The sequence below is a fragment of the Pogona vitticeps genome, chromosome 8 (genome assembly GCF_051106095.1).
Source record: "Pogona vitticeps strain Pit_001003342236 chromosome 8, PviZW2.1, whole genome shotgun sequence".
NCBI lineage: Eukaryota > Metazoa > Chordata > Lepidosauria > Squamata > Agamidae > Pogona > Pogona vitticeps.
In genome coordinates this window covers 14,310,946-14,338,911 of record NC_135790.1, presented here as the reverse complement: position 1 = coordinate 14,338,911, position 27,966 = coordinate 14,310,946, and the positions used below count along the sequence as shown (strand labels likewise).

At 41.0% G+C, this 27,966-nt stretch overlaps 1 protein-coding gene and 1 long non-coding RNA gene across 51 annotated transcripts in view; one reads left to right on the top strand and one right to left on the bottom strand.

The window, feature by feature from the left end:
* Nucleotides 1–6,998: 6,998 nt before the first annotated feature.
* Nucleotides 6,999–27,966, bottom strand: part of CAMK2B (calcium/calmodulin dependent protein kinase II beta) — a 289,277-nt gene continuing 268,309 nt past the window's right edge. For 27 of the 50 annotated variants that reach the window (XM_072979233.2, XM_078379756.1, XM_020803578.3 and 24 more), the window contains 7 exons: nucleotides 26,155–26,283; nucleotides 23,550–23,678; nucleotides 22,426–22,554; nucleotides 16,945–17,020; nucleotides 16,378–16,472; nucleotides 10,486–10,720; nucleotides 6,999–9,436 (listed from right to left, as the gene is read on the bottom strand). In XM_072979233.2, coding sequence (XP_072835334.2) covers nucleotides 10,488–10,720; nucleotides 16,378–16,472; nucleotides 16,945–17,020; nucleotides 22,426–22,554; nucleotides 23,550–23,678; nucleotides 26,155–26,283 — 791 coding nt within the window. In that variant the 3' untranslated portion in view covers nucleotides 6,999–9,436; nucleotides 10,486–10,487. The remainder of the gene's footprint in view (nucleotides 9,437–10,485; nucleotides 10,721–16,377; nucleotides 16,473–16,944; nucleotides 17,021–22,425; nucleotides 22,555–23,549; nucleotides 23,679–26,154; nucleotides 26,284–27,966) is intronic. The other 23 variants (XM_072979244.2, XM_078379771.1, XM_078379772.1 and 20 more) reach the window with 3 other exon arrangements.
* LOC144584194 (uncharacterized) lies at nucleotides 21,906–27,443 on the top strand. The gene is made up of 2 exons (XR_013538293.1): nucleotides 21,906–23,227; nucleotides 23,265–27,443. It is a non-coding gene; the product is annotated as an uncharacterized LOC144584194 (long non-coding RNA).

Below are 27,966 nucleotides of genomic sequence, written 5' to 3'. Positions count from 1 at the left end.
TCCATTGTCTTATACCCAGCTCTGCACAGAATACAGGATTGTTCTCCACATTTCCTTTAAAGAACTTCAAAATGTCCTCTGAGGAAAGGAATATAGAGGTTCAGGAACACAGCCAAAAGAAGCTGCAGCAACACTTTTTCCTTTTTTGTGTTTTTTTATTTGCAGTTTTCCCAAGACAAAAACAAAGTCAGAATCATTTTTACACTTACAAGGCTCAGAAAGAAATGACAGTGAAATGGCAAGAAAAAGAAAAGGAGAATTAAGTCAGAAAGAGGAAAGATCCACCAGCATTCATGGAACAGACTAACAGCTCAGCTTTGCTTTTAGTTCTCATAGATATAGATATATATATAGATTTAAATTTTATTTAAAGGTCATGCAAAAGAAAATACAACCCCCCTCCCCCAATCCAAAAATACCCCCAGCAACGCACTTAGTTCCATAGTAAACAAGGTGAACACAAAGGGGAGGAGGCCCCGGTACATTAATGTTTGATAATGAAACACCTGTTTCAACATGCGGCTTGTTATTTTTTTTTTTCATATACATGGATGGATGTAGAGACATTTCTCAAGTTTGTCTTCCACAGAAACCATACAAGCATATATTATGCCCCATATGTGAATTCTCACTTTCCTTGCGTGTTTAATCAGATATCCACCTCCCTTGCTTCCAACCCCTTTCCCTGGAAAAGAAATGCAGAAATAAAGGTGCTCTGAGAAAAAGGCAAATCAGCCAGGATGTGTTGGGTCGTAACACATATCCTCAATACTGTATGCTGAATGTTCCCATCTTGGAAGCACTTATCGCCCAGGTGTGTGTGTGGGGAGGGGAGGGGAGGCAGCTTAACTGTTTATTGGGTTGTGTATTTGGAAGAGGAAAATACATGTTTGACCTAAACCCCAGCAGTATGCATTCTGTTCTCCTTCCCTGTGCAGAGAGGACACAACTGGGTTGGGATGGAGAGAGAGATGCAAGGCAACATCATCACCTAAGCCTCATCTAGAAAGAGGAGCATCATTTAACACTGCCTGCACCCTTGCCTTCCTCTGAACACTTCTTTAGCGGATATGGTGGCGCAGTGCAAAGCCCAGTCCCGGGACTGGGCAGTAGTCAGAGATCATCTAATCTCTTACAATAAAGTGCTTTCAATGCTGCGTCAGTGCTGGTGGGACACCCCTCCCCCCCCACCAATGACCACTCCCTCTTCTCCCTCCCCCCTCTCCCCCCCTTACTCAGTCATTCTGTCTTGGTCCTATTGCCCCCTACATTCATTAGCTATGTGAAATGCATGAGGTTTGAAGAACAGCCTTACAGGACAGGATAGGATAACATCTGTGCTAGTGTATGCCATGCAGCCCCTCTGTGCTTGACAGAATCCACTGATTTTGTTACAAAAGGCCAAAGTGGTTTTCTCCTTATCAGCAAGCAGTTTGTCTCTTTCATGTAAATTTCAACCCTGGTCTCACCCATTCATTCTAATCTTGCCTCAGTAGTTCAAGATCACGACAGAGACATTCTGGAAGAGCCTTAATTCCATATAGATTGTACTGGGCTGCCTGACCCTCAGAGATAACAGGACTGTCTTAAGCAGCTTATCATAGCTGCCAAGCTGCTGTAGATGGATAACAAAATCAAAGTGTAGAGACATTTCATGATGCACACGGCTTGCATGAACTCTGTCTGACCACAGTCTGACCACAAGACACAAGCAAGCTTTGCACATTTTGTTTCTGGGTTGAAATGAAGCTGTTAGCTCCTTCCCAGAACTGAAGCTAGCATTGCCAAATGTGCAGCTGTCCATTAGGGTTTGGATCTTACAGGCAAGATATGCAAGATTTCAAAGGCCAATATGGACCTTTATATATCATTATCCTCATTTTATAGTCCCATTTGGAGGATTTGGGGAAAACAAAACTCTGCTTTATTTACTGTGGATAGCTCTCTGGTGTTTCTTGCATGCCACATGCTGTATGTCACCCAGGTAAGTCACTGTTTGCTTATAAATGTTTGAAAACAGGCATGCACTAGATCAGAGTGTTTGGTTTTTGGCAGTGCTGTTCATTAGTTCACATATAAGCTCATTGAGAAAACAATGTGTGCCATAAATCTGCTCCTTTACTTTCTTTTTTGGGATGCAGATTACCTATGGAATGGAGCTGTCAACAGAACGAAGAATCAGGCTTCTTCCTACCAAAGGGAGAGTGGCTCAGCAAGATGGGCGGGCAGTATGTGCCCTCTAAATGGTGCTGGATTGCAATACCTATTATGCCTTACTTTTAGGGCTGATGTTAATTGCTATCCAGTGGCAAGTGGAGGCACACATCTCCCATCCCCCTGCTTCACTACATTGCAGTGGCTTATGGATGTGAGCAGTAAGAAGGGTGATACTGGAGATGACATTCACAATGATACATACTATGGCTCACTTCATGGGGATGATGTTAGGAGGTATTTACAGGTGACAAATATACAGGTGGCACTGAAATATGTACTTTCAACTTTTGTATACCAGTCATATTGCCACTACGGCAGTGTAATTACTAAGCACTAATACCACTCTAGGGAAAGACTTGGGAGGTTAAAATATGACAAAATAAGATACGTGACCGACCATTGCAGAAATGGCGTAAGAACCCTTTACCTCATACCCATTAAACAGCAACAGCCATGCCAGAAGTACAGCTTTCTATAGAATACTGTGTGCTTCATACCAAAGTCCTGTTTCTGCTAGTATTTTCTCCAGCAGTTCAAAGCTAACCTGCTGATTCCAACAGAAATGTATATTTCTACCCAAAATGTTTTCCTCGTTCTTGCTCAGAATTTGCCATTTCTCCCTCTGTCAAACGCTTAGCTCCAAGAAAGAAAGATATAGGTTTCCTATCAAGCACACAGCATCCTCCCAAAGAAGCAAAAGGACTAGGAGCTCTAGTAAAGCTTCAATACGACCTGAACTAACATTTGTAGCGCAGAGTGAAGTCAGCTGGCTTTAGATCTTAACCTAAGATGTATATAGAATTAATCTATATGCAGAATGTGTGCTATTAATCTACCTTCAATATCTTGAACCACTGTGAATTCAAGTGGCATGAATGGGGATTGCTGCTTAGGCAGATTTTTTTAAATATTCTATTGGGAGCAAAGTGAAATGTGCATGGAATTCTTCCTCACATATTTTGGCACATTATCTCATATACACTGCAACAGAAGCTGCAAATTCTAAATTATCTTGACATTCTTTGGGGACACCCTCCTCCCCCAACTACTTTCAAAATTATCCATTGCATTATCTCAACACTGACATATCATGTGATCCACCTGACTCACTCTCTGGAAGTCAGCAATTGAATTATCAGCAATGATTTATGTAGCCAATATGGATGCTTTGGGACACCCCTATCAATTTTCATTCTTTTTTATTGGCTAACTTACAGTACAACTCTGAGCCACATTCTAATTTTTAAGGCAATCATACTCATGTTTATTTTTCTATCTCAACAAGTATGCATGTCCAAACTTGGGATGCCAGTTGTTCTTGAACCACAACTCCAAGAAGCCCGGATCATTGGCTTTACTGATCAGAGATTCGGAGAGTTCTATCTAGAGTCCCGATCTTGGGAAACTCTGCTTTATTTACATTTTAGAAGTGGCAAACCTCTATCTAAAATTTAGTAGCCTCTAACAAACAAGGATATATGCTCCATGGCACAGTTTACTAAACAGTGAAACAACAGCTTGGCTCAAGTGCAACAGGAAGCTGGTGTTGAGCTTTTTACGTTCCCCACAAGTTTCTTTTAATTGTGCTTAGTTAAAGCAAATCAGGCCCAAACTGGCTTGTTATCCTGGTCTGTTTTAACTAAATATAGAACAAGCTGCAGTGCCCAGAAATTCAGATGGAATTAAGATTAGTTCAATAGACAAAATGACTATTTTAAATCTCTTCCTCTCTTGATGAGAAACAGCCTAAGTGCTTTCTCAAAATGGGTACTTTGCCCCCCTGTGACTGATTTTAAGTGAGTGTGCACACAAATGCACACCCAGGGCATACATCAGAGTTGCAGAAATATTGGGGTACACCTCTTGAACCACATGCCACTTCCTTTCCAGGGACACACCCAACAAAACCTTGCATACACATCTTGGTTGTGAGATTGCCAGTGTATATCTGTCTTGACAATTGTGCTCTAAAGCTATGTCTTTTTATAGTTCTTTTTTTGTCTTGGCTATACTTTGCTTTAGTTATGTTGGCAGTATTAATTCCTTATCAGTAACAATTCTTTCCTAACTAAATCACTGTTCTACACTTCTGACAAGCATAAAGGCAGAAGCAGGGAGACTTCCTTTTAATGTATGTATTCATATGCTGGGTGGGAATGTCTAAGACTAATCAAAGGAGAAATCAGGGTAAATATTATGCATTCTACAGTATAAGCAAGCTATAGGTTCAAGAGAAGCACATAAGACATTACTGTGGATTTAAAATATACCTAACTGCTTGCTTAAAAATATGTAAATATAGATTCTTCCTAGTCTTTTAATAAGAGCTTTGAATTACATACCTTGTTGATGATTGAATCAATGGATTATGAAGAATGATTGGATGGAAGATAGTTTAGATAAGCTTGATGTTTGGGCTCTTATTATTAGTACAGTACTGTGATGTGGTATAGGAAACTACTAAATGTGCTTCTCTGCCTGAGAGCATTTCCACATACAGTATCTTACTGATGTTGCATCTCAGTAGAGTTAAATTCTTCAAATTAATGGCCAGACTTTTTGTCCATTTTGTTCCTTCTGAGCTGCCAACTCCCAATCCACTCCCTTTCAGCAAGCCAGTGCAAAACATGATAAGAACCTTGATGATAAGAGACTGTATGATATGGAATCTCTTCTACAATGAATGGTCTGGGGTCATCTTAAGGATCAGATTGGCTAACGGTAATGGAAGACTGTTTTAGAGGAGATGTATTTAATCCAAATCCTTTCTTCTGAGCTGCCAACACTCAAGAAGAGTTCACAAAAGCCTACTTTCTACACAGAGATTATCTTTGCATAGCATCACTAAGGTGCATTAAAACACCTCCACGGAGTGGTTTACAGTTATAGTTCCCAATCTTGGATCCCCAGATGTTTTTGGACTAAAACTCCCAGAAGATTTCACCACTAGCTGTGCTAGCCAGAATTTCTAGGAGAATTTCTGTAGTCCAAGAACATATGGAGACCCAAGCTTAGGAACCATTGGTTTACAGTAGAGTATCTAAGATCTAATGGGTCTTAAACACTGCAAGTTGTATTAATGAAGGTTTGCTATTACCCCAGTATATACACAACTTAGCTTCTAAATGATCTGTGGCAAGAAATACTGTATGCAAGTTCCTTTGATGGAACTAATATGTTCTGTTGACCTTTATTTCATATGAACAGAAGATGTGTTGTGCAGTGAAGTTTTGAGGAAATGTTTTCTTCCATTAAGTTATATGTAGTAGCAGTAATGGCAAGATATAAGGGTCTGAATTTACCCTAAGTTCAGTAATTTCTCCATGTCACCTTTGTTCCTTCAGAGAAACAAAGAATAAATGATTACCTAAAGTGCTTCCAACAGTTGCTGGGATCAGTACTGGTGGCTGACAAATACAAAGCAGAACCAAATACCATACTGAGAATGGAGGCATTTATAACAGCCATTGCTACTTTGCCCTCTTATGCTGATCCTGCTAGTCCAGTGAATTAATCATAACTGGAATGGGAAGTGTACCAACTCCCTTGGAATGCGCACTTTGATGGTGACCAGTGCTCTGATTCAGAGCATTAAGCCCCACCCAGAGTTATCTATGTAGACACTGAAGGCAGTTGTGAGCTAAGAGTGTCCTGTCATAGTAATAATTTTTCAACGTGTCTTTACTGCTCTTTATTCTCTTGGGAGTTTTATTTCTTAGCTAAAAAAATACCAAGCTACAGCAAACCAGAATTAGCACAATGAAAACATATTGGGATAAAATCCTGAAGTAATTGATGCTGACAACAGTTACTGAATATGCTGCTTATTGAACAGAAGACAATAGAAACTGTCATCTATGTTGGAAAATTCACTTCTCAATTTTCAGTCCAAACATATCAAGGACATTCTGTACATTTCGTTGTATGGGTATACTGTGTATATACTTACAATGACAATAAATTATTATTATTATTAAGGAATTTAATCTATTAAGCCTTCTCTACTTTCCAGAAGCAGGAATGTTTTGCTCCTGGTTTTGAACTGAGGCCATCTAGCAGTAGATCTCTTTGTCACCTAAGCCAATCCCTCAGAATTCAAAATAATTACAATCCTCCAGTTATGTAAATAAGCCTCAAAAAGCAGAGCCTTGTGTATCCATGGTTAATGCTCCTTCCTTCCCACCCACATGGAGACCTAATTAAAGGGTTCTACAAACATTTGATTCATTGTGAACCTCAAAAGGGAGGCAGCATAACTAGTGATTAGGGCTCTTTAAACAGCTGACATATCCATCTGAATAGCTTCTCCACAGCTCTTTTTCTATTATGAGAAAATGCTCATCACACTCTGATAAGATCTTTCAATTAAAAGTTGCGACTACACTGGGTCACTAAGCATCACCACCTTGTGGTGGTAGAGGGGAATCACATTCCTTGACTTCAATAAGCACACATACAAACACACACACACACACACATCTGAGCATCACCTGAGCATATAATGGCTAATGGATTACCCAGCTATCTGAGGAAACTACCAACTGTAGAAATACTGTAGTGACAAACCAACGTGTAGAGGTAAAGTAAGGCCACCAGTGGGAAGTGGCTTAGGTGAGAGATGTCCAGAAGAGCCCTTCTTGGGTGATCTTGCCATACTGTAATGTAGAAGCATCCTGTTTCTCTTGGCAATTATTTAATAACCCAGCTATTTTGCAAGCTCAACCAAAAAGACAGCATGGGAATTGCACCCTTCTTCACAAGAGCTTTGGAGTCATACACAATTGGAATGCACAGGCCAAATATTTAATCAGGATTATTTTTAACAAATTACAAGCAAGAACATCAAGAAGCCATGATAGTCCACATGACCAGCCTACTGTCTTTAAGCTCTTTGGACGGGTGAGGGAACTCCTCTGGACTTCCACAGAAACTTAATTTTAAATAAAGGCTCTTGCCACCCTCCACAATACCTCCTTCTTTATTGGTTCTGATGTTTAACATTCCAGTCCTGGACATATGTAGTCAAAGGTGAGCCCATAACCCTTCATTTAAGAACCCACCAGACTGCAAACTAAAAGGTCCTATGTGTCCCTGCAAATTTCCACCTACAGTATATGGAGAGCTTTAGAAACCCCTTAATCACAGCTGATTATACTACAGCATTTCCCCCTAGTGTGGCAGGAATCAACACAGTGGACAGCAGCCTGCCTGATGTTCCTGCATTCATCAAAAAAGTAGGTTTATAACATGTTTAGCAGGGGCAAGAGGAGGGGAACATGAGCATTTTCCTAGTTTCAGAGAAAATGCTCCTAAAAGTATTTCCTGCACTCCGGCTTTGTGGTCATGGGTCATAAAGAGTACCAAGAGAGTAACTTAAACCAACCAAGGGCACAAGCAGGGTTTGGGGTGTGAAGTGCTGAGCAATGGGGGGTGGGTGTATACACTACCTCCTTTGTGAATCAATATGAAGAAGCAAGAGAAAGAGCTTCCTTATTAACAAATGCCCTGTCATTTTTCAAGCTATGCTGCTCTCTGGGCAAATGTCTGCTGCCCACTGCAGACACAATAAACAGAGGACAGTGATTCATAATTTGCTTTCCTTTGGGACCTAATGGTAGTGATAGCTGGTAGGGACCGCTGTTCCACAGCATTTGATGCAGCTCGTGCTGGCCCTAGGTCTGATCAATATTTAAAAATCAACAACAAACTCTAGAATACCTTCCCGCTAAAGCTTGGTCCAATCGGAGAATTGCCCCTTTTGGCTTGTTTGGGGCTGCCTGTAGAATCTGCTCCTGAAGTGGCTTTTTCTTGCAGGTGTATTCCCACAGAGAGTGTTGCCCAGAGGTTCCTTCTCTTTGCAACAAAATGCACAGGCTAGAGAAGGAAGGAGACAGAGAGTGACAAGCACAAGCAGAGCTTCCCAGCCCTCCCTTTTTCCAAGCTGAGGAAAACTGAAAGCAGATCCCCAAAGGCAGAACTTCTTTCCCTACTTTCTTCTTTCCAATTACTATTTTTATTTTATGTCAAGTTACTACTTTTTTGTCGGGCCTTTAAGGAGTAGATGAAGACAGACTGCCTTAAAAACAAGGCATTCTGCTGCTCCCTTCTTCCCTGCAGAGCATCTGTTCCCAAGATAAGGAAGAGGAAAAGGTTTGAGCGTGTCAACCATTCTTCTCACACAACTGCCAGGCCTGTCCCAGCCATGAAGCAGGGACTCCCCATGTTGCAGGAGCAAAGCCATGGCACAACAACTCCACGGCTGGTAGCCCTTGAGGGGAGAGGTCAGGATTGGGGATGCTTGGAAAATGCGAGCGCCAATGAGAAGCCAGATATTCAAAACACCTGCGAGACCTATTTGTATCTCTAAGGCTATGCTACCCTTCATGTAAGAACCTGTCAGCCTGGCAGTGGCCAAAAGCGCAGTGGGTTCGTACAGGAGGGTTCCAGAAAGCAAAGAGACCCCCCCCTCTAGAAGGGGTTATCGCCTATCCAAAAGAACAATAAAATAGACTGAATCATCATCATCATCATCATCATAATCCACAACTACAGCTAGAAGAGGAGAAAAGAAACTATCCACCCAAGATCTGGGGGAGAGCATCCTCTGCAAAAAGAAACCAAAGAGTAACACAGGTCACAGACTTCCAAGCGCGAACACGACCACTGGAGAAGGCCCATGCTTTGGCAGAGAATGCACATACTGTAAAAGTTTGCGAGATTGTGTGTCTGCATATATATATATATATATAAACAAAGGTATTTATATATATATATATATATATAAAACAAAGGGAGGTGTAGCCTTTTTGTTTGTTTGAAGTTGAGACATTTTCATTGCAACACCTGGTCACCTGAACAGCCGGACACAAAGAAATGGAGTCGGTGGGGACGGAAGGCGCAGTGCGGCCACGCTGTGAGTCAGACAGCTGGACTGGTTTGGCTCGGTTTGCTGATTTTTTTTTGTTTCGTTTTTTAAGAATTGAGTCTGGTTGGAATTTTTTCTTTTTGTTTTCTTTTTTTGTTTGTTTTTTTCTTTTCTTTTTTTTCTTTTCTTTCTTTTTTTTTTTTGCAAACACAGGCACTGGAAATGGAACAAGGGAGGACAGAGAATGGGGAACACGAGCATGCGGGCACGTGCTTGTCACCGCTGCTCCCGGCTAGCGGCTCAGCTCAAATCACCGTCTCCTTTGGGATGAAACCAGAACAGCCAGCATTCATTCTGAAAGACAGAAGCAAGGGGGGGAGGGGAAAGATGCTGAGACGGATTGCCTGAAACATGGAGAAGACTCATTCAGGACGGCTCCTGTTGGTCATCAATAGGGCAAGGGAACTTGTACTGAACGAGCATAACCTTGACTTCATTAAATGCAGAAAAAATCATCTCGTTTATAAATGCATTAAGACACAGAGAGTTCTGCAGTGAGCCCACTTGGGAGTGCACTTGCTCTATTTTTCATACACACACACACACACACACAGAGAGAGAGAGAGAGAGAGAGAGAGAGAGAGAGAGAGAGAGAGATCTTTACTTTCTTGGGTCTGGCTTCTGCAGCTCTGGCTAGCTGTTCAATGTGAAGCTTCTTCTGTGTAGAATCCTCCCTGAGCGGCTTTTGCATAAAACACAACTCTCCCACAGACCCCTTCATATTTCCCTGGTGTAGATTTTAAAGGCATAAATCCAACTGTTAAAACCACTAGCAGCAAATCCACTGAATCAAGATATGAATAAGAAGTCAATACTTATCTCAATCTCAGTTATGCAGTTGGTCTCTTTTAGCTGGAACTAGCAATTGGATTTTGACTAAAGATTTTTTTAACCCTTTAATTAAAAAAATAAAAATAGTGCCAAACAAACACTTCAGCTTATTAACTATGCATATTCCTGAAAAACAAAACTGTTATGGTTGGTTGATTATTAAATTCTGATTTTTTTGAAAACCCAAAGAGAAGCAAATTTGATTGTATTCCTGCATCAAGCAAGAGGTTGGACTTGATGGCCTTGTAGGCCCCTTCCAACTTCACTTTTCTATGATTCTATAAAAGCAAAGAGTGCCAGAATGCTGGGCAAAACTGAATATTCTTACATTTCAGATTGTCCTTTGACATACACTGCCCCTTTAAGTAGTGCCCATGCTGTACACACACATGTACACACACGCACACACCTTGTTTCATTTCTCTTCTTCCAGTCTCATCTTTACCAGGAATCCAAAATGATCTGCCATGCTGACTAACTTGGCAAGGGGGCATCTTGTGCTCTAATCTTACCTTCACTGGAGTGGTGCTACTGGTGCTCCCGAGCAGTGGAAGTGGACATTTTGCCATTTTCCATCACGGCGATGCCAGACACGAGTCTCTTCTGACTGACATGTACGAGGACGGCCCTGCCCATCAATATACTGCGTCAAGCGGATGTAGGCAATGCAAGCTGCATCTTCTCCAATGACATGCACATGAGGGTTCAGGATGGTTGTGTGAATGGGCTTGCTGTTCTTAGATAACACTGGAATGGCACAAACACAAAACTAGAGTGAATTTGTTGGGAGGTGGCAATTATGGTTCTGTTGAAACTAGTGGAAAAAATAGCATTTCTACAAAAAAGACATGGGAGAAATATTTTTTTATATTACAATTTTTGATAGGATGGATTTCTGCATACATATTTTTTGCTGAGCTGTCTTTGAATGCAGAAATATATTTTGTCACCAGCTTCATTAACAACACTGTAACTCTTAAAGTCAGGAAATTATATAGCAGATAGTCTCTTCCTGTCAAGATAAAGAATTGGTGATGGTAGAATTGGTGAAGGACCCTTTTCTTAACTGTCAGGTTTTGTTCTCTGAGGTGTGGGCTTACTCAATTCATTTGTCCCTACTGGAAGGAAAGGATTTGTACCATAGTTACTATGCTGAACTCCAAACCCCAGAGTATTTTAGCCAAGAGACTAGGGATTCTGGGAGCTGTAGTCCAAAAACAGCAACCCCAGCTTCTGCTGCTGAGCTGAGTAGGAAGGAATGTTAAAGGGAATTCTTATGTGCTAGCCTGGTAAAGTATTGTGAGGGTACATATGTCAGGGATGGAAGAAAGAAGTATGATGTGGGACTCAAAAGAAAAGCAAAGTGTGCTGCTTATCAAAAAAATGTAAGTACTGTACCGCATTTTCCCTGTATAAGACTATACTTTTGTCTACATCTTCAGACTAAAAATTGAGGGTCGTCTTATACACGGAAGCTGAGGAGAGAACAAAAACAAGTTAAGGAGAAAACAGGGATCAAAGCGATTCTGCAGCGCTTTGATCCCTTTCCCCCTTCACTTGCTAAGCCCCACTTAGATTTCTTGTGGATTAGAAAAGGGGGCGTCTTATACATGGGGGAATCTTATACACGGAAAAATACGATATATTATCAGAAAGAAAGAAGATACTTAAACATGCATATTCACTGAGGAGGTGTCATGTGACAGGTTTTGTTGTTATAGACTGTCAGCTTGCCTTGGACTTACTGATGCCCCTATGAATGAGTAAGCTCCAAAATGTTCTGTCCTTGACATTCCGTCTCAGCTCTTGTAAGCTCAAGTCTGTGGCTTCCTTTAGGAAGTCAACAAGCCTTAAACAATAGAAATCATCTACTTCTGTCTACGAGGCCTCTAAGCTGCAAGTCTCATGCCAGATTTTTGGGGGCTTTACTGATGTGTTTTTTGAATTTAAAATGACAATCATATGTTTGGCAGAGCTGATACAGTGGTTTTTGTCTTGGTGTTGACAAGCCCTCTATGTTAATCTCTAACAAGGACCCTTTTCTTATATAAAACCCTCCATGGCTTGAGACCTCATTACTTGTCAGAGTGCCTTTTCCCAAGATCACCTACCTCTGAAACCAAATCCTCTCAGCAATGCTCCTCTAGGACTTCTTGGTAGTTACACCAGCTCTTGGGAACCAGCTTCTAGTTGGGCTGTATCTGGCTCCCTTCCTCCCCATTTTTAGAAGGCTGCTGAAGACATTGCTCTTCAGAGAGGCCTTTCAATGCAACCCTGCTTGATTTTCTTTGCCTTGAGCTCTTCCTTCTTAATATGAAAATGTTAATGCCATCTTGGCTGGATCGCAAAGTTAATTCATTTTGTTTTACTTGTTTTCTTTATGATTATTTAATCCATTTTATTATGCTGTCAACTATCCAGAATAGTGCTTTGCACTCGTGGAACAATATATAAATTAAAGGGAAAAAGTGAATTGTTGACGGCCACTTGTGGGTTGTTGTCAAAGTTATTTCGTCACATATTCATCTAGTCATGTTCATATAATGAGTCACCTCATGTTGGTGGTTTTGGAGTGGAAGGATCAGCTGACAGGTGCTGTAGTTGCCCACTGGATGCCCAAATGTGTTCATGTTCTTCAGGGAGGTTCCCTTTGTGGAAGGATGTCCAACTAGATCATTTTTTTTGCCCCCAAATACCTATGTGTTACTTTAGATTGTACACGGACTTATAGGAAACACTGCTGAAACACCAAACAAAATGTCTCTACAAATAACAATATTCATCAAAAGCTACCAGGAACCAGGTGGGGCACAAAACCACAAACACTAAGAACCATAGCCCTGGTCTTATGCTGCTTCACAGGTGAATATGCCAGTCAGGTGTGGAACAATTCAGCCCATGCAAAATGCAGTGCTCAGTGAAAACTGTAGAACTAGCTTCTGGGTATTTTGAAGCTAATCCCTATTCCTAAAATATATTACCTATCTGACATTGCTGCCAGTGACATATGGAGGGAGGTGGGAACTAATACTGTACTGAAAGACTGAAAAGTATCTATGTATATCAAATGCATATCCACTCTTCAGCTACCATCCCCTTCCTGTTTTAAGGGGATTTTAAAAAAATATATGTGAATCTTGAAGGAATAGCAGATAATGCTAGGACTATAATGTGGAAAGAAAAACCACCCATCGTTTAAACTGCATGAAACCTCAGGAGGAACAACACCCCAGGCACACAGAGTCACCTTATAAGCTACAGATTAGTATTGGCAGAATCAAGATAAACCTAAGAAAATGGTTTTTTTGCACCAACACTGTCCTTTGTGGGTCCATAGAAGAACAGGCAATATCAAACCTAGGTGAGTGTAGTCTCTGCTCATCAGCATGCACCACAGAAGATTTGATATTAGCTGTTCCAGAAGCTCCTGATGTTGCCCACAATTGGGTTAAAATTATCTGATACAGTATATCTATTAACTGTACTGTGGTGCTTCTGACACAAAGAAAGAAAGACGATCCACAGCCTTCCAGTCCAGTGGAGACAAGCTTGTTTTTGCCATAGAGTGAGAGGAGCCCCTATTGCTTCGGATTCCACTTGGAAGAAAACATTCCTGGAGTTTTGCCGACTGTCCAGAAGGCATAGTGCCTAATATCACCCATTTAGACTGGGTGTCTCACGGCAATATTGCTTGCCTTACCTAGCAATCCCTCTCTAGGATCTCAGACACAGGATGGCCTTACGCTTGCTACCTATTTTCTACGATACAGTATTAAAAAAGAAAGGCTGCAGCTTTGTGGTGCAGCAAATGTTATGCATGAAGAAGGCTTCAAGATCAATATTCAGCATCTCCAGATAAGGCTGGAAAAACTTCTGCTTCAAACGGAGAGATGCTGGCCACTGACAATACTGAGACAAATGGACCAAATGTCTGGCTCAGTATAAGCCACTTTCCTATGTTTATATAAAGCCTTCTTCCTTTAAAGCTTATGCCACAGTACTGAAAGTGCAAACACTGGAGAACATTTAAGCATAACCCAGGCATAGAAGGAATATGTTTCAATATGCAGTAAAACGATGTCCGCTGCTAAAATGCATTTTCTTTTTTTCCTGTATTTAGGCCTTCTTCAAGCAGTTAGATTCTGTGAAGTGGAGTGAGTGGTTGCTTAGGAAACAGGAGACTTGGCTTTAAATTCCCACTTGGGTTCATGGAAACTTACAGGGAGTGGGTGGCAATAGAAAAAACATTTCTTAAATAGCTCATGTACTTACCATCAGTTGGAAGTGACTGGGCAGTACACAGCATAATATAATGAGGACAAAAAGAACAATTTGCAGAAATTTCTGTTTCACATTTCTTTTTAAATGGAAATTTTACTGACAGCTAGTTGCCTTGGATGTTTTTACAGAATTTCTGCAGGCTGTTTTCGCCAAACTGAGGAATGGGTGCTTCACCTAGCCTGTGAGAATTTTTTTAAAAACTAAAAGGGAAATTTAAAAAGCCACATTCATAGTCTTTGTATGTGGTTGTTTATATATATATATGCTAAATTTCTACAGAAAAGTTATATTATATGGGAGTATGTAAAAAATGAACTTGGGAAATGACACAGTCCCAGGAAAAGTTAATAATAATAATAATAATAATAATAATAATAATAATAATAATAATAATAATAATAATAATAATAATAATAATAATAATAATAATAATAATAATAATAATAATAATAATAATAATAATAATAATATAACAACAGCCTTTGACTGTGTGAACCACAGCAAACTATGGCACGTTCTTAAAGAAATGGGAGTGCCTGACCACCTTATCCATCTCCTGAGAAACCTATATGTGGGACAGGAAGCAACAGTTACAACTGGATATGGAACAAGTGACTGGTTCAAAATTGGGAAAGGAGTACGACAAGGCTGTATATTGTCCCCCAGCTTATTTAACTTATATGCAGAATACATCATGCGGAAGGCTGGACTGGAGGAATCCCAAGGCAGAATTAAGATTGCTGGAAGAAATATCAGCAACCTCCGATATGCAGATGATACCACTCTGATGGCAGAAAGTGAGGAGGAATTAAAGAACAATGAGGGTGAAAGAGGAGAGCGCAAAAAATGGTCTGAAGCTCAGCATAAAAAACAACCAAAAAACAACCAAAACTAAGATCATGACCACTGGTCCCATCACCTCCTGGCAAATAGAAGGGGAAGATATGGAGGCAGTGACAGATTTCACTTCCTTGGGCTCCACGATCACTGCAGATGGTGACAGCAGCCCCCAAATTAAAAGAAGCCTGCTTCTTGGGAGGAAAGCGATGACAAACCTAGACAGCATCTTAAAAAGCAGAGACATCACCTTGCTGACAAAGGTCTGCATAGTCAAAGCTATGGTTTTTCCAGTAGCGATGTATGGATGTGAGAGTGGGACCATAAAGAAGGCCAACCAACAAAGAATTGATGCTTTTGAATTGTGTTGCTGGAGGAGACTCTAGAGAATCCCCTGGACTGCAAAGAGAACAAACCTATCCATTTGAAGGAAATCAACTCTGAGTTGATACCCTGGGCAGGATACAAATAAAATAAAAATAAAATAAAATAAATAAATCCTGAAACTGAGGCTCCAATACTTTGGCCATTTCATGAGAAGAGAAGACTCCCTGGAAAAGACCCTGATGTTGGGAAAGTGTGAAGGCAAGAGGAGAAGGGGGCAACAGAGGACGAGATGCTTGGACAGTGTCATCTAAGTGACCAACATGAATTTGACCAAACTCTGGGAGGCAGTGGAAGACAGGAGGGCCTGGCATGCTTTGGTCCATGGGATCACGAAGAGTCGGACACGACTTAACGAATAAATAACAACTACAAACTCAAGCCACCCAGGATACTTTTTAGGAGCAAGGTCAGACAGACAGACAGACAGACAGACAGACAGACAGACAGACAGACAGACAGACAGACAACACTTTAATTAACAAGTTGAACTAATTTCAGTGGGTTCAGTTCTTAAGTATGACCTAATTTTGGAACCAAGTCAGCATTTTTGCATCACATTCTTTTCAGAGGGTATTACAGCATGTGGAACAGTTAGAAAGAGCTTTTTGCTTTTGAAACCTTTGACACAAAATTCAAGCTGAGGCTGAAGTGTCCTTAGTAAAGGTGGATCTGCTGGAGGAGGCACCAGCAATTGCTAGGACAGACTTAAATCACATATCTCTAACTATCAGTATAGGCTGCAGTAAGAGGTGAAGATATGGAAATCTTTTAAAAAGGAAGCACTGCATGTTACTCTTCTCTCACAATTCTTTCTTCTTTGGCTGCTGAAGAAAAGGCTTATGTTAATAGACAAGAACAGCTTTCCTTTCCATATCTTGCATGTAACAATATGTACTCACAGTTTTCAAAGTAAAATCTGTGGAAATCCATCCCTTCGACTAAGTTACCTAAAGCTTCAGGTTCAAAGGAAGTTAGGCCTGGATCACAGATTTTTCTAGATAAGCAGAAAACACAGAGAGCTATGAGGAATCTTTCTGAAGGGAGAGATGAACATGGACAATTGTGGCATTTGTTTTTTTTTAAAGAGACGCCTGGTCATTTTGAGAGCTCACCTACAGACCCAGATCCTAGAGGAGAAACATGTACAGTATTTCTCTTCTTCCATTATACTTCAGGAAACATGTGCTACTTCTGTACAGTATACCCCAATGAAATAAGATTTCTTACTGACAAATGAGCTGATCAATGTGATCCAACAATCTGCTGGGCTGCATTACCTCAAGAAATATATTTAAGGTTATAAAAATGTACTTCACTAACTGTTAAAATTGTACAGGTGAGCTGCTAGTAAGAGATTTAAATCTTCAGACCTGGTAAAGCACATGATCTACTCCAATTAATATGAAAACATACAAAACTCGATTCTGAGGACAATATCTCAATGCAAACTTATGCAGGATACTCACGCATAGGCCTCAAAGTCCCCATTGTTCACAGCCTCTATCAGCTGCTCTGTTATCTTGATGATTTCTTGCTTTCGGGCTATAAGTGGAACAAAGCAGAAGAGAAACAAGGAGAGGGAAAAGGACAAAGTGTCAGTGAATGTGGCTGATTTATATGCCCTGAAGACCTTGTAGAGAACCAGCTTGCTGCATGTCCTGCTCCATTGTTCCATGAACTAATTCTCTTCAGTGATATAGACTGGGAAGAATGAGATTCAAATTCTCACTCAGCCATCATTGGGTGAGATGGGGCCAATCACTCTCACAGGGCAGCACATGATATATGTTGCTGTGACAGCCTCAAAGAAAGGGCAGAATACTCTTTTTAACACTTTGAGGGATACAATGCTAAGTCCAAAGCCTACATGGAAGTGGTTAACCATGGGTGTAAGGAGAGACTGACTAAGTTAATCAAGAATCACATAAGTAGCTTTAGAGCTTGAGAAAATTACTTTTTGAACCACAACTCCCAGAATCCTCCAGCTGAGGGATTCTGGAAATTGTAGAAAAAAGTGATCCTTCCAAACTCTGGGAAGGTCCTAGCCCAGGAAAATTAAGTAAGTAACAGGAATAATAACAAAAAGTGGTGGTTGTATACTTTGCTTCTACAGACCTTAGGTTACCAGAAAATGCTAGCAACATTTACTAGGGTAATATTTGATTCCTTACATGCCACAATATGCTTCAGCACAAACACACCATCTTCCCTGCTGACAGTCCTCCTATAACCACGTGGACTGAAATTTCATGTAACTCTGTAGCCAGCATACATTGGAATTTACAGGTGACCCAGTTAGAGCAAACACTATGAATAATACAATACTGAAGTGGCAAGTGTGGCGTCAACAGCCTCAGCAAGGTCATCTCCTTGGAGTGGAAACATTTGGAAACGTGCGCCCTTGCAGGACCGGCAGAATTCATTTCACCCTTAGCCTGGAACCCTCCGTGATTCTGACTGGATTTACTTTTAATGGACTTTTTCCCCAGTGGAGTTTGGATCCCAACCTCCCATGAATCTTACAGTACCAGAACTTAATTAATTAATAGGGTTAATAGGTCTGGGGAACTTCAGGAAACACATCCCACATTCACAGACCTGGTGTTCGCCATCTTATCAGAGTGCCAGATGTGGATCTGAGTGATACAGAGAAATGAGAACTAAAGCAGGGCTATTTCATTACCTTTGCTGAGAGACTGCTACTTTCGGCTCCCCCTAGTTTATATGGCCTGGCCTACCAGGAAACCAGTCATCAAGCCATCTGAACACTTTCTACCTCAGCTGCTTGAGAGCAGAAGGGTAATTTTAAGAACTGGCATCTGACTTCACTTTTTCCTATTGCTCTCTCTCCATCTACCTTTTCTTTATGTGTTATGTCATTCAGATTTTAAGCCTGAGGGCATGTACTATCTAATTTGGGTATTTGCAAGCTACAGTATTTGGGAAACTTTTTTGGCTAAAGAGTGGTCTACAACACTTTAAATTAAAATAAATGAAAAGCCATTCATTTTGCTCCATGTACAGCTTTCAGAGCACATCACTCTTTTTTATATGAAATATGCAGACAACAGATTACCGTATTTTTCGCTCCATAAGACGCACCTCTCCATAAGACGCACCAATTTTTTAGGAGAAGAAAACAGGAAAGTATAATCTGTTTTCTTCGCTCCATAAGACACACAGATTTCCCACCCCCCCTGTTTTGTGGGAAAAAAGTGTGTCTTATGGTGCAAAAAATACGGTATGTAACTTACACCCTTCACAGGCTGAAGGAAGACTTGGGACACATAAAAACACACATGCTCACTTTTAATCCACCAAAAGCCTGACAAGCAAGACAATGCCTCTCAAAGCTAGAGCTGCACAGCTTGCGGCCCACCCATTGGGCACAGTGGCCTTAATAACCCCTAAGCCCATCCCAAGGCATGCTGCTGACTGAGACAGAAAACAAGATGGCATCCCTCTGCATACAAAATCTGACTGGACTGACAATGGAATATTTCTTCAATTTGGTAAATGTGGAGCACCATTTGCCAGCCCTTAAGGCAGCAGGCTACTTTAGCAGCTTCAGGGCAAATATTATTACAAATATTAACTGGCGGTGGCAGTGGCAAGTGGCCGTGCGAAGCAACCAGTGTGGGGGACAAGGCATAGGATAAAGCCTTGAATGCAACAAGTTTGCGGTCCCTACTTGGTCTTGCACTGGCTACTAGTTACAGCCCCTTGCTGATGCCACCTCCAGTGTTATTGTTAATATTTGTTTTCTTTCTTTCTTTCTTTCTTTCTTTCTTTCTTTCTTTCTTTCTTTCTTTCTTTCTTTCTTTCTTTCTTTCTTTCTTTCTTTCTTTCTTTCTTTCTTTCTAAGAGGGATACAGTATTATGGATAGAAAAAATATATATATAACAGATCAGACTGCAAGGTTTCTCTGCAGCCAGAAACCTGTGATCCTGGAATATAAGAGATCTCCTGGAATATAAGAAGAGATCTCCTGGAATATAAGTCCTAGATCTCCTGGAATATAAGAATGAACAAACCCTACAATTTACATCAAGAGACGCATTCACATACACCAAAACTACTCAAAATAAATCAGTTTCACAAGTGATTTAAAATAAATAAGCCTCTCACCGCTGAGTAAAATACCTCAGTTTCCAATTAAAAAAACAAGCTTACTGGGCAAAAAAATATATATATCCATGATTTCTTGTACATTGTATAGTCAGAATTTCTTAAATCAATTTCAAACATGCTAAACCTGATTCAAAATTAGGATTTTTGACATATAACTGGCTCTCAGCTAACTTAAAAGGTTTTACAATAACAGAACTTAAACACAACTCATGTAGGTTCTAATAAACAGAATTCCAGAAAAATCTGCAATTTATATTGGGAAATTTAATCAGGTTTTGTTTTACAATGCAGGATACCAATATCCCATAGCATAAATAGCAGCTGGAGAGGAGCAAATTAAATCAAAAAACGTTAAATTCTTTCTTCAATGCTCTAATTACAATTTAAATAACTCTCTTCACCCCATCAAACTGCTTTTGCCATTTTTAAAAAATGAAGGAAATCCTCTCATGGATCGCCAATCGTCCTGCCAACAGTACCTATTCTGGTCAAAGTTTGAGTCACAATTTAAGCCCTTTTCCATTGTTTGCAAAATAAGGGGTTTCAATAGAATGCTGTTTATCCCTGTTTATTTAAGGCTGTATGAGCTGCAGTTTAAAAAGTACCCAAATGCTATGAAATATCCCAGACCTGAAGAAGTGAAGATACACAATTAATAAAGGAAAAGAAGAGTGCATAAAGGAGAGATGCCGTCCAGCACATGCCAGGTGATTAACATCATACTACTAAGATGGTCATCAGGGAATAAACGCAGCAACCCCGTCTCCATTATATTCTACGCATAATGGGTTGCCTCCCCCTTGCAGTTGTTCAGAAGCTATTTTCTTCTTTTTATCCATTCCTCTAGATATCATTCAAGGGGATTCTGTCCCTCTGTAATAACACCCCATCATATCCTGCCAACATCTGAACTTACAGTCACCAACACTGTTCAGAATGATCCATCTACCCAGATGTTAAAAAGCACACTGAGCTTGCTGTTCTGAAGCTTACTCAGAGGTATGCTCCATTCGAGAAAGGAGGCCAATAATTCGAACTAAGCATGCATAGGACTGCTGTGTAAAAGAGTGGGAGAATTCTGTCCTTTCACCTCAGGATGCAGGTAAAAGCATATTTTATACGTGGGTAGGAGCTAATTAAATTATTTCAAATATGCATGAAGTTATGGAAGAACGAATTGCCAGTCCAAGTAGCCATTATTTTGACCTTACCTGTGAGGACAAATCTGCCCCCCCCTCCTGGAAAAAATAAGTGCATGTTTCCTATCTTTCTAGAAAAGCTGTTTCTTACCTGTGAACTTGCCTGCCATACCTTCTTCCACTTTAAACAGAGGACTCTCTGTATGCCCTACCCTAGCACCCTATCCTGTCACATCTCAGCTCATATTTGACAGTGTCTCCCTCCAGCTGCAATGTGCCAAGTTGCTATCCATCCCTGTAAACAAACACCACTGCCTGGGAGTCCTATTTTTTTCAACAGGAGAAAGATAGTTCAGGGCAGAGAGAGAGAGAGAGAGAGAGAGAGAGAGAGAGAGAGCAAGATTGTTTCCTGGGGGGGGGGGACACACACGTTTCTCTGCCATTTCCCCTGCAGTGGCTATAAAGTGCACAGAAGGGGCTGTGCACTTTCAGTACTTCTAATGGGGCTGAATACACTGTTTTGGATCAGCCCAAGCCCAAGTCCTAGATCTCAAGTTTAGAAACCTAGGCAACTTCACATTAGTATGAACGCCTGCACCTTTGGTTAATAAAAACCAAAGTCTGAGTGGAGCAGTACTAAGAATATGGATGAAAGCTGAAGTGGTACATCTCTTTCAGAGACCTAGAGAACTAATGGTTGTGTATTAACTTATTTATGAATTGGAAATACAGTACATTTGTTACTGTAAGAAAGCCAAAGGTCAGTAAGGTTAGATTTATTTGTATAAGAAGGGATCTTTAATTAGTTTTAAAGTAGTTGTGAAGACTGCATGTATAGCAGGTATTAACTTAGAATTCCCCCTTTGTTCCCTCTATGTAAATAGAGAGGGATGGCACATACAGTTTAATACATCTGTGTTTACTCTAAAAATAGGAAACAAATGCTTCTCCCTTTAAACTATTTGTTTCATCACATGGACATTTGGGCACACTTGATTTAGTGACTAAATCAAGCCTAAATGGCACCTTCTACAATTATTTGTAAGTATTCCTGGTGAACACAGCTGCTCTCTATATGTGTACTTCTGAATAGATATATAGAAAGATCTGCAGTCAAGGGAGGGACTGGTGGATATTCAAGAAAAAGAAGAGCTTGGGACAGAAATGTCACAGGAAGAAATATCTTTAAGAGATGGTACCTACATTTTCTGTATGTGGCTAATCTCACCATCCAGAACATGGATGGGGAACATGTAACCCTCCAGATGTTGTTGGGCTGCACATTAGCCCTAGCTGGTAGTTAGTGGTCAGAGATGATGGGAGCTGGGAATCCTAACAACTAGGAGCTCTTTCTCCCCCATATTTAAACATAACAGCAGCATCACAGATCAATACCTACAATGTCTGGATAGATGAACTAACCATAATACCAAGATAGCTTTTAGACACACAATATGGAGTATAATGTGAACTATCAGGTTGTGTTTACACACATTTAATGAAAAGCTCAGTCTGCATTGGATCAGTCTGATGGGGCTACTGCGTTTGGATGTAAAGCCATGCAGCAACACTGTTAGGATGTTTTATCCCCCCCCCCCCGTATTAAAGAGAACAATATTTTTTTTTCCAGAGCAAGTGGGGCTCAGCTGTAACCCCCATGGAGCTGTGCTACTTACGATCTGAAGGCAGAGGGTTTGTGATCAGTGGAAGTGGGAAAAGCTGGGTGATAGCAGGCTTTGGCCCTTCAGCTTCTGGGGCTCCACAGCCCCGCTTTACCATGCTTAGGACATCAGATAACCTGGCGGCTGATGTTGAGACAGATGAAAAAAGGCATGGAGAAAAGAATAATAAAATAAACAAACAAAAATGAATGAATGAAGGGGGGGACTAGAAACACAAGGAAGAAGATATCAAGGAGGGGTTCTGATAAGGTGAACCATGTCTTAGCGACCAACAATGAGAGTGATAGTGCTTTAGAGACAAATTGTGGCAAAATGAAGTCTTATCTCATTATCTAAAGTTGCAATTTATTTAATGAAACATATCAAAACCTTTGACCAAAAATCTTTCTTAGGTGAAAAGGACCTCAATGCATCTTATTCTGTACTGAAACATGGTGGACATTCCTTATAAGAGCAACCTCTTGGGGCCTGCCTTTTTCTTTTGCTCCTTCTGGGGCTAATACAGGGGAGCTCAACTGTAGCCCCCTCCACATTTTTTTGTCCAGCAACACCCACAATCTCTCAACATTAGATATACTAGGTAGAGCTCATGGGAGCTGTAGCCCGCAAACATCCAGAGAGCTATTTACTTTCTTCTCATTTATGGTGATATGGGCTGGTATTATCTACGTCATCTGATGCAAAGCATAATCTACCCCAACAGGGCAGCACATGATAAACACTGCCTTAACCTCCTAGGAGGAAGGGTAGGATACTGCCAGTTACTACTGGCAGTACAGTGGTTTGTGCCTTGAAGGTGAGATGCTCACACACATAGTGTTTGTGCCTTGAAGGTGAGATGCTCACACACATAGTCTATGTGGGAGCAAGTATAAATGTATGAGACACAGAATCAGTCAGTACAGACTTGGACACACAGGCATCTTTCTTCTACAGCCAGGTCCAGAGTCTGGAAAAGGATGAACTACAACTCCCAGAACCCCTTGTTCCAATCCACAGAGTAGCTGTTCCACGTTTGCACTAAACCACTTGAAAAATCTGGAAGCACTTATGCCAATTCAGAGACCACAAAAAACACACACAACATCTCAGTGACCCTCTTTCCATACACTACTCACATTGGGGAGAAATGGGGTTGGCATCAACAGAAGGTGGGCATGGCAATGTGATGGAAGACTTTGATTCTTCACCTTCTGGTGGTCTAGGGCTCTTTTTCACTGTGCCTAATATATCACACAGTTTGGCAGCTGGGGCAAAGCAGGTGAGAGAAGGGAAGGGAGGAAAAGATGAGAAAAACACAATGGGATATAGCAGAGTAGTAATGAAGGAGGTAGGAAAGTATGAGAAAGGGGCTAAGAATGAGGAAAGGGATATGACAGAATAGGAGTTCCTTCACATACTGTTTCATAGGTACAACACACATATGTAATATTCTCCCTAGTATAATTTTCAAAGGGAGTTCACTTCTCAAATTTTTGAACTGAGTAAATATGCAAGCATGAGCCAGCATACAGAGGAATATAACAGGGAGAGGGCCATATAGACCCGTCTTGCCCCCAGTATTTCCACGCTTGCTGGTTCCAACCCCAAATCTTCCTGGATTGAGCAGTAAATTCTAAAGGAAGATTTCAAGGAGTATTTGGCTGAATGAGTTTAAAATCTCCTTCAAAGTATCCTGTTCAACTCAGGGAAAATCTGAGAGACAGGGACACTGAGATTCGAGACAAAACATCCTGCTACTTCTCCAGATTTTCCAATCCCTATGCTTTAAATAAACCAATTGGGTGATAATTTTAATGGATGCTTAGGATAGATGATTTCTTCATATGGCTCCTTTTCTGCTAGATCACAATATTCAGCATCCCAATGTTAGAGATTTGATGAGCATTATTAGCCCAAGACACATAAAACAAGTTCTAGCTTAGTTCAGACTATACACTGATCAGCCAAAACATTAAAACCACAGACAGGTGAAGTCAATAGCATTGATTATATTATTACAATGGTACGTAAGGCTCATTGATATATGTGGGGAGCGAAGGCTAACCCATCTGGTCCAATTACAGAGGAACTACTATAGCTCAAATTGCTGGAAAACATAATGCTAACAATAATAGAAAGGTGTCAGAATACAGTGGTGCCCCGCATAGTGACGTTAATCCGTTCCGGATTAATCGTCGCTATCCGGAATCGTCGCCAAACGGAAATAAAAACCCCAAGTTTAATGCGTTCGTATGGGCTGAAAACTCACCATTCAGCGAAGATCCTCCATAGCGCCACCATTTTCGCCGCCTCGGTAAGCGAGGAAACCGCGTGAAAATGTTTGCGGCGGCCATTTTGGGCACCCGGCGGGCATTTTGGAATCGCCGATCAGCTGTTCTAAAAACATTACAATGCGAAGATCGGTAAGCGAAACGCTTACTGATCATCACAATGCAATGTTTTCCCATTCAAAACATCACAATACGATCGCAAAAAATAGATTGCTATGCGGATTCATCGTTAAACGGTGTGCTCGTTATGTGAGGCACCACTGTGCACAGTGCATCACAGTTTGCTGCATATGGAGCTGTATAGCCACAGACTGGTCAGAGTGCTTGCAATGACACCCGTCCACCACCGCAAGCACCTACAATGGAGATGTGAGCATCAAGACTCAGAAAGTTGGCTGGTCTGGTCTGATGAATCACATTTTCTTTTAGATCAGGCGGTTGCCATGTCCATGTGTGATTTTTGTCTGGTGAAGATATGACAGCGGGATGCACTATGGGAAGAAGGCTGGCCGGTGAAGACTAGCTGGCGAAGGCAGTGTAATGCTCTGGGAAATGGTCTGCTGGGTTCTTGGATCTTGGCATTCATGTGGATGTCACATTTGACATGTACCACCTATCTAGAGATTGTTGCAAACCATGTACATCCCCTCATCGCAATGGTGCTCCCTGATGGCAGTGGCCTCTTTTAGCAGGATAATGCACCATGCAACACTGCAAAAATTGTTCTGGAATGGTCTGAGGAACATGGCAAAGAGTTCAAGGTCTTCCCTTGGCCTCCAAATTCCAAACATTTCAATCTGATTGATCATCTATGGGATGTGCTGGAACACCAAATCTGTTCCATGGAGGCCCCACCTTGCAATTTGCAGGACAGAAAGTATTTACTGCTAATGTCTTGGTGCCAGATACCACTGGACGCATACAGAGGTCTTGTGCAGTCTATGCCTTGACACATCAGAGCTGTTTTGGCAACACAAAGGGGAGCTACATGATATTAGGCAGGTAGTTTTAAGGTTGTGTTTGATCAGTATATAGTATAAAGGTAGGAAGAAGGGAAGTGCGTAACTGAATATTTTCCCAAAAGAAGCATCCCCCAGCATTTGCATATAAATATTCAGATATCTTGAGTATTACATTTGGGATGAACAACTGTCAGAACTCTGAGGGCAAAAACTACTTTTGGACTACACACAAGACTGTAAAGAAAACCAGCTTTCCACTATCCAAGTTATGTTAAGAGCCATGGTCTTTAATTAAGCATTTACCGGTAGTTCCACACTGGAATTTATGGATACAACCTTCTTCAGCATTTGTCTCTAAGGAAACTGTTCCTAATAAATCCCAATGCCTTTTTCGAAAAGCCCCCACAAACACTCCTCCAAATACGAGGAAAATGTGGACAGTTCTGCAGCGATACACCAGCTCCACACAGGTAATAACTGCTACTTACACTGGAAAGGGAGAGGATTTGCAACACCTGAGGATGGGCCGGGCAGGGTGATGGAAGGTTTTGGCTCTTCAGCGTCTGGGGACCCATAGTCCCTTTTCACCATGCCTAATACATCAGACAACTTGGCAGCTGGGGTGGGATGAGGGAGGAAAAATGGGGGGGAAAAACCACAAGAAAAACAGAAAAACAACAGAATGGATAATAAATGAAAATTAAATAACTAGGAGGAGAAATTAAAGAAAAGAATGCATTGAAAGGAAAACCTCTGATACAGTGAGAATGTGCCTTAACTTCTATCAATAACATGATTTGTTAACATTAGAGTTGAGCAACTGAGGTGTTCCAAATATTGTTGCCCCACTCATATGACACCCTTACTATTCATGGTGGTGGCTGATGGGAGTTGCAGTCCAATAATATTTAGAAGTCATAGAATCACAGAATAATGGAGCTGGAAGGGGCCTGTAGGGCCACTGAGTCCAACCTCCTGCTCAGTGCACTCCAAATCAAATTATATATGACAGATGGTTGTCTAGTTTTCTCCTGAATGCCTCCAGCACTGGAGTGCTCACCACCTCATGAGGTAATTGGTTCCATTGTCATATTGATCTAATAGTTAAAATATTTTTCCTGATATTCAATAAACATCTGGCTTCCTGTAATTTGGGCCCATTATTATGTGTGCTGTGTTTCCCTCCTCAAGATAACTTTTCAAGTATTTGAAGAACACAATCATATCTTTCCTCAGTCAAGGCAAAACATGCCATGTTCTTTCAGTCTTTCCTCATAGGGCTTGGTTTCCACTCCCCTGATCATCCTTCTTGTTGTTCTCTGACCTTGTTGTAGTTTGTCAGCGTCCTTTTAAAAGTATGGTGTCCAGAACTGGAAACACTACTCAAGATGAGGCCTAACTGGTGTCAAACAGAGGAGAACTAGTACTTCACAGGATCTGGAGACTATACGTCTGTTAATGCAGCCTAAAATAGTACTGACCATTCTATAGTCACATTTTATTGTTGCCTTATACTCAGCTTGTGATCTACAATTTCAAGACCTTGCTTGTGGTATTACCAAGCTAAGTATCTGCCATCCTGTAATTATCCACTTGAGTCCCCCTTTAATTTTGTGCTAAGCCCTGTAAAATGTCATTCTGTTGTTTTCAGCCCACTGCTCAAGCCTATCAAGATTTTAATTTTGTTCCAAGGCATTAACTATGCCACCCAATTTTGTGCCATCTACAGATCTGATAAGCATTCCCTGCACTCCCTCATCCAACCAATTAATAAAAATACTGAAGGGCACCAGGCCCAGGACTGAGCCTTGTGATACCTGCTAATTACCTCTTCCCACTTTGAGAAGGAGCCAACGATAAGCACTCCTCAAGCATGATTCTATAACCAACGGTGTATTCACCTGATATTTGTTCTGTCCAACCCATACCTAGTTAATTTGCTAATCAGAATATCATGGGGCACCTTGCCAAAAGCATTACTGAAGTCCAAATTGTTGCTCCTGGTTTAAATGTTCAAGAAGCAAATCAGGAGCTATAGTGTGGGAAATGGTCCTGGTTATTTGGAGGTTCTTGAGGGTTTTTTAAAAATGCCCCCCCAGGTAAAAACATTTTGTGCATAATTGTGAGACAAACAACTGCATCATTTGCTTTTGCAGAAATGATGGAATGGATAACATTTAGAAATCTTTGGCATAGTTTATCCTGAGAATGGATGAAGGCAAGAGTAAAACTGTGTGAACAAAATATTTCAAGATGCTTAGCACACAGAGATGGGCACAAACCAAGGTTCTTCAATCCGG